Here is a 13,035-nt window from a genome sequence, read left to right as displayed (position 1 = left end):
CAGAACCACTCAGCCGAGAGAGCTGAGGCGCACACGGGACGGGGTATCTGTAGAGGCGCGCTGGACAAGGGATGAAGTCAGAGGGTTGAGCTCACCTATTGCAGACCATTTCCCCCTGGGAGTGAGCCATGGGAAAAATCCTAGAGGCGAGAAATTTAACACGGCTGTCAAGTGGCCCCATGTCATGGGTGTCCACTTCAACCAGTCCCCGCTTTTAAATCGGAGACGATTTGCAGGCTGACATTTTGCAACGAAACTACAAGTACCAACATGCAGTTCGCTACTGTTTAACAAGTGACCACTTGGCGTTTTGACTGCTCTTTCTCTAGTGTTTAGGTCTGTCGAACGGGCATCCGGTGGGATATCAGGTCGTGTTCAAAATACACTGTAAAGGGGCGATAGGTATAGCCATCATTAGTGCAGCAGGTACAGTGGCACCAAGCTCTAAGGCTATTGCAAGACACAAACTGACCTGCAATGGTACGCCTCTTCTGGCGCAGGGCTTTGCAACGTGACGCATCTGGGAGATGTGTCACGTTGTAAATACCCCGCACCATGGTGCATCTTTTGCGCCGCCGCTGCGTCACAAAAGTGACGCAACGGCGGCGTAAAAGCAGCGCAAGGGGCTTGTAAATCTGCCCCAAAGTGTCTACATTGTAAAGAAACCAAATATACATAGCTTCATGTTGTTAAATAACTAAAAAAACTAAGATATCTGTGTTTGTTGTAGGAAAAATGGCCACATAAAATGCCGCAAAATTGCCGCTAAATTTCCATATTTGTGCCGCTAAATTTCCATTTTTTTGTGCCGCTAAATTTGCTAATCCATGCCGCTATATCCTTGGGGGTCTGAATGAAGCATCTCCAAAGCAAGAGAAGCTATTGAACTGAGATGTGTCATGCAAACAGCCCAGTGCTCATTGGATTTTTGCACAAAACATATTGTAGCCCCAGCATTTGTCTTCCAGACACAAATGTGAGAGTACAACATCATGCATTCAGTCATGGTAAGTGTCCCACCTTCACATATGGTACCTAGAATAGTCCGCCATACGTATTCCACACACACATCGCAAGCATAATAAAATTCGATTACACCGTTGTAAGATGCACTTTATGTCAATGTGTCTCGCATCATACAGAGTCCACCATTGGGCTTGAAACTTATCAGTGTTATCAGAGTGATAAATCTTGCCTGTACTTAGCTTTCAACATTTTATTGTTCACAGGTCTGTTAGACCGGTCAGCCTTAGGGTGGTCTTCCCACAAATTTTTGCCCTCAGTTCCTGCTCTTTAAGGCTCCTTTCAGCAGCCCAAACCTTCAAAGCAAGTATGTTCTCCCTCCTGATCTTGGCCATCAGTAGTTGGAGCTCTCTATCATCCTTCCTTTCTGCCAGCTCCTCTGGGGACAGGCCATGTTCCAATGCAGGGGAGAGGCACTCCCTCTTCCCTGGAGACCTAATTTCAGACCTAATTTCAGGGCTGATGTCCAGCTCCTGATCTTGCGCCTCCTCATCATCCTCATCCTCTTTCTCCTCTGTGGTCGTCAGTGACTGGTGGACTTCCCACCAGGTCCTCACAGCTTTCTGCAGCTCCAATGTCTTGGTACGCTTCTTGGTGGGGAACCCCTTTTCCTGGCAGAGCTGCTTGAGCTCAGCTACAGTATAACTTTCCAAGTTGGCCAGCTCAAACTCCATCACTGCAAGTATGGCCACATACAATCAGGTAGCAAGGAGAGTACATTCTGGAAAAGAAAGCCAATCAGGGAGAATTTGAAAACTTGAAATGGTCTTATAATATTTATGTGGGGTGGTGGTATAACACAAAATTACTGTAAGGCACTGCACAAACACAAGTCCAAATCCTCACCACTGAACGCCAATGCAAGAAATTGGGCTGTTGGTTGAGGGAGGTAATCTTAACTCAGAGGTAATGTGTAAATTATTTCTGGAACACTTCAAACAGTAACACAGAAGGAGCCCACAACAGAGTTAGAAAAATAGGGTATTTTTAATAAATAAAACAAGACCAAAATGACAAAAAGTGTATTAGTAGAACTGGAGATATTAACATTTTAAGATTTTAGTGAAACTAGCACCAAAGGGCGTAAAGAGCCAACTTTGGATATCTGATCGCGCCGGACCAAGACAAAGTCACAAGTTTAGGCCAACTGTGATGGAGTGCAGGCCAGCTAAAGGGACCCAGTTAGGCACACTGCAGAGAAAATCATAAGTCTTGGTTTGGAGAGTGTTGTGCGGATCCATGTCGAAAATGCATTGCACAGCTGAAACGATGCATCGGTTTAGCTATGTGGCAAGACTGCGGTGCAAGTTCCTGCAACGGCGTCAATGATCCAGTTGACAAGAGTTTGTGAAGTGAAGTCTGGCAGCAAGGACGTGTCGTACAGTCAGGGTGATGCATCAGTTCAGAGGAGCTGCGAGGCTGCGATGAAGAGTCCGGCGTCATTGTCGAGGCTGCCATCAACAAGGGATGCAAGGGCCAGCGCTGGGTATGCGGCGTGCAGTGGCGCTTCTTCTATGGCAATGGGCTGCAATATGATGCAGGGTTTTGTGGAGGATCCAATACACGCAGTAATGATGATGCACTAATTCTTCTCTGGGTGGCGCTACACAGCAGAGGAGACGAGTCAGTCCCGCTGGATTCACAGGGCTGGAAGAGCACCTTGGGCCCACTTCCAAGGGCTCAGAATGGCAGTGGCACCACATGGCAGGGTATACTCACAGATGGCAAAGTCCAGGTACTGGCTCCAGGTTGTTGGAACCTTCTTTCTCGGAGGCTCAAGTCAGGAGGCCAAGCACATAGCCCTTGGAGTCACTCTGAGGTTCTGGGTTCAAGAGGTGCAGTGTGTTGGTTCTGAGCTATAACCCGTCCGATTCCCCCTAAAATACAGTAGATGGTATGAATGTGGTGTACTTGCGGTGGACTTGTCAACATTCTTGTTTTTTCTTCCCTTATCGATGACCCGTCTCATGTCTGCATGCTGGAACATGCCTTTCCAAAATCACTGCGAGGTTAGCAGTGCAGCCTTCATACTGTCTCTACTTGCAAGGTGGCAGTAGGTCTAATCGGACTTCTGGGTTTTATGAGTATTTAAGCCCATGTCCAATGACCTAACGCTGCTTCGTCTTGAGTTCCGGATCCAGGAAGCCATGATACCACCATCCAGGAACAATTCAGAAGTTCACTGGTGCAAACTTCTTGTACAGAGCACTCGCTATGTTTTCAGAGGAATCATTTTGGCGGCAATTACCAGAAGCATTCTGTTGAACTCCCGGCTACCTTCTTCACATGCACTCGGAGTGCGTAGCAGCAAGGGACTGCACTCCAGACTCCTCACTGTGAGTACGAAACCTCCGGGTAGCTGCGCGCTCAATAAATGCAATTATAATAATAATAATAATAATAATAATAATAATACGAGTGCATGGAGTGCTTAATGGGGTAATTGACACCTGTGCTTGGAGTGCTTGATTATGGTTAATTTCACCCACACTTGGAGTGCTTGATTTTATTTCTGTACACCTGCACTTGGAGAGCTTGATATTGGTTTTGTACACCCGTGCTGGGAGCGCTTGCTTTTGATTATTGACACCCACGCTTCAACTGCTTGATTTTGATTATTGACAACCATGCTTTGAGTGCTGTATTTAGGTAGTTGGAGCGCTTCCCTGGGCATTGGTAGCATGTGTCTGAAGTGCATCCTTTTGGCTAATCAAGTACGTACAGGGAGCCCTTTCTTTTGCTCATGTAACCCAAGCTTGGAGTGCTATCTTAAATATATAAAAACATGAGCATGGAGCGTCTTTTCCTTTTCTGATTTTGATTCATCCATATTACTTCTCTGAGTTCCAAAAGCACACAGAGTGCACAACAACAATAGACACTCAGTGAAGCTAACAGTATCTATCTTGTGGTTTCCTGGATTATATGATAACCTATCATGCCAAGGTTACTACTCCTATATTGCTCTCTCATGGTGTTGAAGGTGTGCGTGTGGGTGTACGCGGATGGACACAGCATATCATCATACCATTAAACATATGTTTTTTTAATTATAGGATTCTTCATTCTGAGTGATTTATGACACTTGTTTCCTCTGTTCCCTCAACCTGTTATCAACCATTCATCCTAAACTTGTCCCTCCTTTGGAGGTAGATATCAGGAACTAAGGGTTGGTAACACTACACGGGAAACCTAAATGTTTCCAGAGTTCCTGACCTTGTCCTTCTCTCTTTAAGATGCTGCCTAATGCTCCTTGAAATAATATTGCTCAAGAAACTTCAGGACCCCCCGTGCCCCAGCCTTCTTCCTTGTACAGTTGAGACACATTACATATAAGAGGAAAGGGACTGTGGAGTTGGTTCTAATCGTCTCTGCGAGGCCACACTGTGAGCTTAAGGTGAGGTTTGCAGTGGTCTGACATGCAGGTCCAGTCCTTGTCGCATGGCAAAAGGGTTGCAGGTCAGCACATCAAGGCAGTTGTCTGGCAGGGCAGCAGTCCAGCAGAGTGGCAGCCCTTCAGCAGCACAGCAGTCCTTCTTCATGGCAGAGTATCCACAGGTCCAGAAGTGTACCCCAATGATGGTTCATGAGGTCCAGTATTTATACCCAGTTGTACCTTTGAACTGGGGGAGAAGCTTCTAGAAGTTTCCCTTTGAAGTCCCCAGGCATCCTGCCTTTCCTGTCCTGGATCCAGTCTAACTACAGGGGATATGCAGCCCTTTGTGTGGAGGCAGGACACAGCCTATTCAAGTGTAATTGGGGCTGTGCCTAGGTCCTTGTACCCATCCTGACAGTGATAGCCCATCCAGGCACATCTAAGCTCGCTTTTGTGTGCGGCTGTCTAAGAGGAATACACAAAGCTCAACAGTCAGCTGACCCCGGTACAGGCTACAGGCACTACAAGGCTATGGTAGGAAATGGCAACTTTCTAAATGTGGCATTTTCAAATCTGAAATTTAAAATCTTACTTCATCATAAGTTAGGACTTTTCATTACAATTCCAAAGGCACCACCAAACATGAACTGGGAACCTGCTCCCATTTCGAAAGTGCAGCTTTTTAAATGCAATAAGGTAACTCCAATGCTAGTCTATGGAAGAGGTAGGCCTTGCAATGATGAAACAGAAATGTAGGAGCTTTTCCATTACCAGGACATGTAAAACTTAAAAGTACATGTCTAACATTTTAAATACATTGAGTTATATGTAGTAAAAAGTAAGGTTTGGGCTTGGCAAAAGGCTTATTTTTCCAGGTCAATATGGCAGTTGTAAAAGCTATACACATAGGCTGCAATGGCATGCCTAAGGCATGTTTAATGGGTTACTTAGGTGGGTGGCCCAATTAGTGCTGCAGACCCACTAGTAGCTTTTCATTTATAGGTCCTGGGCACACATAGTGCCCCTTCCCCAGAGACTTAGAAGTACTTTAAATATGCTAATTGGGTATAAGCCAATGTTACCATTTTCCAAGGAGTGATCACATGCACTTTAGAACTGGTTAGCAGTGGTAAGGTGCTCAGAGTCCTAAGGCCAGCACAAATGGAGAAGGAAAGCAAAATGTTGGGGGAAGACCACCCTAAGGCTGACGAGTCTAACAAGGTCATTACATAATCATGTCACTGATGAAGCACCCGAAAGGTGCCAAAAGCACTGAGCAGAAACTTATGTTGTCCTTTAATGCCCAAAATATTAAAAATTATATAGAATGAAACAAAATAAAAATGAGTGTTGGCGGAGAACTTGAGCCAGTCGGCATGTGGGTGCAACAAGCAAATCTGGATGGGGTTCCCAGGGCCACTAGCAGCTCAGGAATGGGGGCCGTGCAGCCCCCTCACTATAAAAAAGAAAACAGCCCCAGGAAAAGGGGTGGGCCCATACAGGCTCGATGGGGGGGCCGAATGCCCCCCTCCCCAAAATAATAGAATACAGCCCTGGAGGCTGTGTTCCCAGGGCCTGTAAAGTCTCAGGAGGGGCTTCATGCCAGCCTCCCCAATAATTATAAAAAAGGGTGGCACGGGTAGGCACCGGGACACCCAAAAATAAAAGAAATATAAATGAGCGTCAGGAGCCGCTCATTTACTATTCACTGCTCCTTCTAGGAGTGCCCGCAAATGCCCTGCAAGGCCTTTTTAAATGTAATTCTTTCAGCATGGTGGTTCTCCTAGGCACGGCGGCACCAGCAAGCATTTTTTTTTATGTTGTTGGGTAGGGGGGTGCTGGGAGAGAAGCAGGCTCCCAACAACATTTAAAAAAAGAACTTTTTGTCTCCTGAGTCATTAAATCATTGACGCCAGGAGAACTTACTATATTTTTCAAAAGCACTCTTAGCAAGAGCTCTATGCACTTCAGCTAGAGTGCAAGGCCCTCCTGTGGTTGATTTAATTATTGCATTTTGTCGACTGAAAAATGATCATAGAAACACAACATTTTAAACTAAATTAAAACACTGAAATGAACCAGTTATAGTTATCTCTAGTAACTATAACTTGTGCACTAAAGTAACTATAACTCGCACCCTCGCCATACACTGCTAAGTATCCCACATATTACATCGCTCATGACATGATCATCACTGATAACTTGACTGTAACATATGAAATGACAACATTGATGACAAGACTGTGCATGGCACGGGTGCAAGTTGTAGTTACTTTAGGGCACGAGTTATAGTTGCTACAGATAATCATAACTGGTGAATTTCAGTGTGTTTTTTACTTTAAACATCACGTTATCACTGAAATTTTCACCTAACTATAATAGTATTATTCCCTTTGGTTTTTCCTCAGAATTTCTAGGTTTTTTCCAATCTAAAGTAAGATATAATTACAATTGTTAACTATAACATCACTTTGACCTTATGTTGAGAGAGAGAGAAAGAGAGTGTGTGAATGTGTGTAATTGTGTCTGAGTATGTGTGTGTGTGTCTGTCTGTCTGTCTACCTTTATATGCAGTAATGGAAGAGTCTGGTGATGGGGAGCAGGAACACTTTAATAATCTTTTCTGAGAGCTTATACCCTATACGACATAGGTTTATGCTACAGAAAAATACATTTATTTCACCAAGAGAAAATGTGAGTTAGGGAGTGGACTTAGCATTTTTTCTTACACCCATCTAGAGCCCAGTATCCTTGAAAAAATCATTTACAAAGCAACTGACTTGTGAGTGAGCTGATACAATGCACAAAAAGAATCAGGCTCTTGATCATCAGTAAATTCATCATCCTGTGATACATTTGTTTTTTATTAGGATGGGGCTACAGTTGCACAGAATTGTCACTTCTTGGGCGGAAACTTACGCCTTCCTTTCTTCGTCCATCCTGTTGATCTGCCCACCTACAAATACCCGGATTTTGCACTTTCCCCACCTCTTCTTGCGACTGAGGAGATATGGAATCAGGAGGGTCATACCTGACAGAGAACAAAAAGGTGTTAGATTATATACTATTTGATATGCTGAAGAGCTGAAACTCTGTAACTATGTTATCAGTTGTCACACAGCACAATTTCCCATTCCTAGAATGTGGGAGAGGCTATTATGAATCTGGTCGGAGTGCTCAAATTGAAGTTTGTGTACACACTGCTATGAAACATTAAATCACAATACATTGACATTTTCTACTTTTGAAAAGGCACCAAAGCATTAACCACTACGCACTCATATCATAGCAACAGTTTGTAAGCAGCGCCTGATCAATTTGCTTTCTCTAGATATGAAGCTCTCATAGTAATAAAACATAGTGGTGCAATTCGTGGTATACCTCTGCTAAGTACTCAGCCTTCACATTGCTTAGGAATCAGCTGTGAATGCTGGTCCTATACATTGAAATGGTTGCCATGGATATTCCTATGATGCAAGAGGTAGACAATGATTTGAATTCCATAACTGGAAATCTGGCCACACTGGAGGATGGCATCTTCGATAAACTGTTCACTTATTAAACTAGCATTGGCAAAGCAAATGGTAAGATCACATATTCATGCAGTGAGCTTTGTTCTAGGGATATGTTGGGAGGTTGTTATTGAGCTTGAGTTGCTTTGGGAGGAGAAAGACTGAGAATGTAGCTGTGCCTCAGTGTTGGTAAGGGGGTGTGGATTTCGTCTCACCTTTGCATCACTAATACCTGGCAGGGCAGTAGGGCAATCCCATTGCTTGGTCAAACAAGCTACCTGTCAATGTCCTCAGGGTATGGTCGTCCTTCTGCCACATTAAATACTAAGTTGTGGCAAACAGTGCACCCAACTGTGCTACAGAATGTGCCAGTTTCACACAGATTACGCCTGCTCTAATAGTCAGCTGTCAGCACTTGCACCACAAGTCTACATGTAGGTTCAATGTTGGCAACAAAAACTATTGGTAGACACCTAGGAGAAACCCCACAATGCCCAGCACAGTCTGTAGTGTTTTTGATCCTCATCTTGCAGGAGAGAAACATCAACACTGAGATAGGTTATACCATCTAAAAATGAGGTTGCAGTGCAACCATCCTACAAAAGACGCAAGTGAATAAAATGCACACATAACCAACCATGAGTAAAACACAAAACCACAGTCCGAAGACGGCAAGGTGTATTCTAAATAATATAACCAGCATAACTCCTTCCATTGATAGACAATTTGAACCACAGCTTGTATTGCAATCTGATAAATTCAAGTATATTTTCAAATTTAAAGTGTTCCACACAAAAGGGCAAATATTATAATTAAAAACCTTATAGCTGGCAGCACTTTTACAAAAAACTAAAATAATATTTTCTGGATGACTAAAGGTTATGATCATTCTAATGTTACCGAAAAATATGATTTTAATGCCCAACAAGGTTTCTTGGCTCCAGGGAGCTTTACAAAAGAACAAAGTAAATTACATAAGGTATGAAAGTAGCATGGAAAAATGTAAATTGATACTTGTATAGCGCACTACTCACCCGCAAGGGTCTCAAGGCGCTTGTACGAATACCGCTGTGGAACCCATCCTGGCTTTCCCTGTGAGGTGTCCACTCCTGGGCACCCCCAGGGTGGAGGCCAGGCATCCTTAGCGTTGTGGGGGCCGTTGTGGAGATTAAGCAAGCTATTGCCCAGAGTTGCAGAGTGGGACTCAATGTTTGGAATAGGCACCGAGGCGAGAATTATCAGGTCCGTGGAATTTGGAGCCCAAGACCCGCCGAGGCGGGGAATTGAACCCTGGTCCCGGGCTAGACCTCTGCATCAGGGTCTGCCGCTCTAACCATTGAGCCACACTTCTTATAGGTGCTCAGGATGAAAGTTACATAATAACAAGTTACAGATACATTCAGGATTATAAGATACGAAAAGGTGGCACGAATATGGGTGATACAAATACAGAACACATCTTTACAAAAATTGGGCACTCATGAGTGACGTGTGGCAGTCAGGATCATGAAATGAGGTGAAGTAATGATAGAACTGTCTTTGGAAGAGAAGAGTTTTAAGCTCTGTTTTGAAAGTCCGAAAGGAGGTGGTGGTCCGAAGGATTGGTGGTAAGGAGTTCCAAATTCTAATAGCATTGCCTGAGAAGGATTGCGAAAGGAGTCTTTTCTTTTTGAAAGTTGGCGATTCAAGCAAAAAATGTCATCATTGTGAGAAGATCTCGAGCCGCCCGACATTTTGAGTTTGTTGGGCAGTTAGAGACTAGCGAGAGGTGGAGGTGTGTAGGCTTTATGGGTGATGCAGGCAGTCTTGTACATTGATCTAGCTTCAATGGGAAGCCAGAGAAGAGAAATCAGCATAGGTGTGATATCATAATTTCGTTTGGCTCCATAGTTGAAACGTGCAGCTGAATTAAGTATGGATTTTAGATGGGATAGGTGCAATTTGGGAAGGCTAGCAAGGAGAGAGTTGCAGTAGTCCAGTCTGAAGAGACCCAAAGATTGGACCAGAATTTTCAGGTCTTGCTCTGGAATGAAACTTGGTAGTTGGTAGCGTGCGTTCCTGGCCATGATGTTGATTTAGGAATGTAAGTTGAGTCTTTTGTCCAGGATGACACCTAGGGATTTGACACTGTCAACAATAGTGGGTTTGTTGTTAAGAATGTTCAGATTATCCATCCATGATTGAATAGGAGGAGGAAAGTTTGAGGTAGAGAGAAGAAGGAATTCAGTTTTTGAGGGATTCCGAATTAGATGATGAGATGTCATCCAACCTTGGATGGAGTTGAGGGTGGTGTTGAAGAATGAAATGTGTGCAGAGCACACCTTTTGGTAGAGTTGAGTGTCATCAGCATTGAGGTGATAAAGGATCTAGATTATTTTAGAAGGTATTCCAGTGGTTCCATGTAAAGTTTGAAGAGGGTGGGCGCGAGGATCGAACTTTGAGGGACGCGTTGATACATAGCCTTTGATGTAGAGAGGCAGTTTGCTATTTTGATCATCTGAGATCTAACCGAGAGGTAGGATTCAAACCATTTCAGCACTGTGCCTTCAAAGCCCATTCTTTGTTATAATGTGTTCAGAAGAGTTTTATGGTTAACAGTGCCAAAGGCAGTAGATAGGTCCAGAAGGATCAGGAGACAGGAATTGACTGAGTCGAGTACCTGTAGAGCATCATCCATCGATCACTTGTAGCAGGGCTGTTTCAAAGCCACAGCCTTGATTGAAGCCGAATTGGAATTCATCAAGAAGGTTGTTGTCCTTGATATGTTGGGAGAGTTGCTCCGCAACATAATTTTCATGGATTTTAGAAAGGAAAGGGAGGTTGGTGAAAGGGCAGAAGTTGTTAAGGCCCTTCACATCAGCAGAAGGTTTCTTTAGAAGTTGGGTAACCTGACCTGTTTTGAGGGCAACAGGAAAGGAGCCTTGGGTGAGGGAGAGGTTAACAAGCCTAGTCCAGTAGCGAAGCGTGTAGATGTAAAAGTGAATTGCAAAGTCGCTAGGGATAGGGTCAATAGAATGGTTAGAAGGCTTTGTAAATAATGTTAGCCAAGTGACTGCCAAAGTCCATTTTAAAACTGCCAAATTAAGTCATAGTGTGGCATAAATAATTCACTTTCCAAGGAGAAGCTTCAAAAAAGACATAGCTAAAAAACGCAACCTGAATGAGCTTAAAATGATTAGCAGTGCGCTACTGCTGAACTGTCTACGGTCATGAATACAAGTTGGAGTCCCATTCGAGCGCTTGGAAGATCTCCAGCAACTCGAAGCTGTGTGGACCCTGCTGCAGTGTTTCCTGAATGCAAGGTTTTAGGGTTACATGTGCTCAAGGCTAGGTTTCAGCCTGATGCACTACAGAAGTTCTGCTGGCGTAGCCCCTGGAAGTGCTCGCAAGCTCCCAGCAAGCCCAACAGGTTGTTAGACACCAACAGGGAGTGCCAAGAAGTCTCTAGAATGCTTATCAACAGTTGAAGAAGGGTTGGCCAAGATCAGCCTTTAAGTGCATGTGAACTGAGAGGTCTCTGTGCCTGGTAAACACACACTGTCCCTGTGCCCATATTTGCTTCTTTATGTTTGTTGAACCCCCAACTTTCAATTTTTCCATCAGGCAAGGAGATGAGCATAGATCCATCATCACCTTTGGTGGCTATGTGCTGAAAGTAGCAAACTTTCCTGGCTCTCAACAAATGTTAGATCACAAAGTGCAAACACCCATCATTAGTTGTTTGGCGGTTTAAGAATATACCTATATTTCCTAAATAATAATTCAGCCTGTTCAAAAAGCAGCATGTTGAATCAGGATGTGCTTCCAGACAAAAGTGAAAAACAGCTTTAAAAGTTTGTATTTTAAATTTGCAGAAGAGAGCTCGGAGATGGTGGATGGCTCTTCCCGCCTCTCGCTGGATTGTTGAACCTATCGGGGGATCTCTGGGACTACCAGGGAGTGGAGAACATGAACATGCCCAGATATATGATGGTTGCACTCAAGAAAATTGCATGAATTTTAATGGTATTTTATTTTCTCACATAAAGAGTCTGGTCGGCTATTACCTGGCACAGGAACACAGTTGCACACTTTGTCCTTGTACAGTTTTTAAACTGCTCTTCAATTATTTCTGCTGGTCTGGGGTACAGGCTAAGGTGCGCATTATTTTATAATTTGTGCTCACTTTAGCTGGTATGCCCTGCTTTTCCCGTGTCACAATTATCTGCATGCTGTGTGTTCTGCTTTTTTATAGAAACGTCTATTATTTCACTCTCCAGAGAAACATTGCTACTGGGAACTGTGACAGCACTAAAGTAAAACATAAATGTCCCTCTTGAAAGAGGTGGGAAATGCAAGCTCTTTGCAATTTTGCCAGCTTTTTGCAATTTTGAGCTTGCATTTTCTTTTACTACGTCTACTTTTGATTGAGGTGTTAATCGTAAAAAAACACATGTGGCTTGAGTATTTTCATGTAAGTGGTAGGGAGCATTGCATCTTATTTGACTGACAAAACGAGTACACAGATAGAGTTGCACATTAGCATTTGGAAACATACACCTTTCAGAACAGCAGAACAGAACACCCATGGGTTCCAGCAGCAGGGGAAGGAATCTGGCCTTTAAATAAACCTACATTATCAGAAGGGGAAAGGACCTGGCCTTTAAACTCACAGTGCCAGCAGCAAGGGGAGGAACCTGGCCTCTAAACCTAAAGTACTTTCAGCAGCAGGGGAAGGAATCTGGCCTTTAAACCTAAAGTACTTTTCAAGCACTACCTTTTGTGTGGGTTAGATAAAAGGTGTAGCTGCTCAATAAATCCAGCGTTCCTTCATCTGAAGACATGGCCACACACATTCTTAATCCTAGAAAGAGTGAACGCTGTGAAACCGCATAGGCTAGGGGAATTGTTTTAGAGAGCTTATGCCAATGTAGAGTAACCATTAGAAATCCTCTATGTGGTACACTGCAGCCTTACCTCCATCATCAAAGAGCCAGTAGATGTCAATGGTCTTTTTGCCTTGATCAGTCTGGAAAATTGTGTTTGCTTGTTGTTCAGCAGTCAGGGCTTCGGGGTCTACTGTGAAGAGACACATTAAAAGTTTCAGTCTTGGATACTTTGAACCTCACCGAGTAGCCTTAAAGG

General features: G+C 43.8%; 1 protein-coding gene across 2 annotated transcripts in view; it reads right to left on the bottom strand.

The window, feature by feature from the left end:
• The window catches only part of SLC12A3 (solute carrier family 12 member 3), a 331,781-nt gene that overhangs the window by 61,976 nt on the left and 256,770 nt on the right, over nt 1-13,035 (bottom strand). For both annotated transcript variants that reach the window (XM_078671397.1, XM_078671398.1), the window contains exons 21-22: nt 12,868-12,969; nt 7,319-7,430 (exon numbers count right to left, since the gene is read on the bottom strand). In XM_078671397.1, the coding sequence (XP_078527523.1) occupies nt 7,319-7,430; nt 12,868-12,969 (214 nt within the window). The remainder of the gene's footprint in view (nt 1-7,318; nt 7,431-12,867; nt 12,970-13,035) is intronic.

Source organism: Lissotriton helveticus, chromosome 12 (genome assembly GCF_964261635.1).
Source record: "Lissotriton helveticus chromosome 12, aLisHel1.1, whole genome shotgun sequence".
NCBI lineage: Eukaryota > Metazoa > Chordata > Amphibia > Caudata > Salamandridae > Lissotriton > Lissotriton helveticus.
This window is presented reverse-complemented; position numbering and strand designations above follow the sequence as displayed.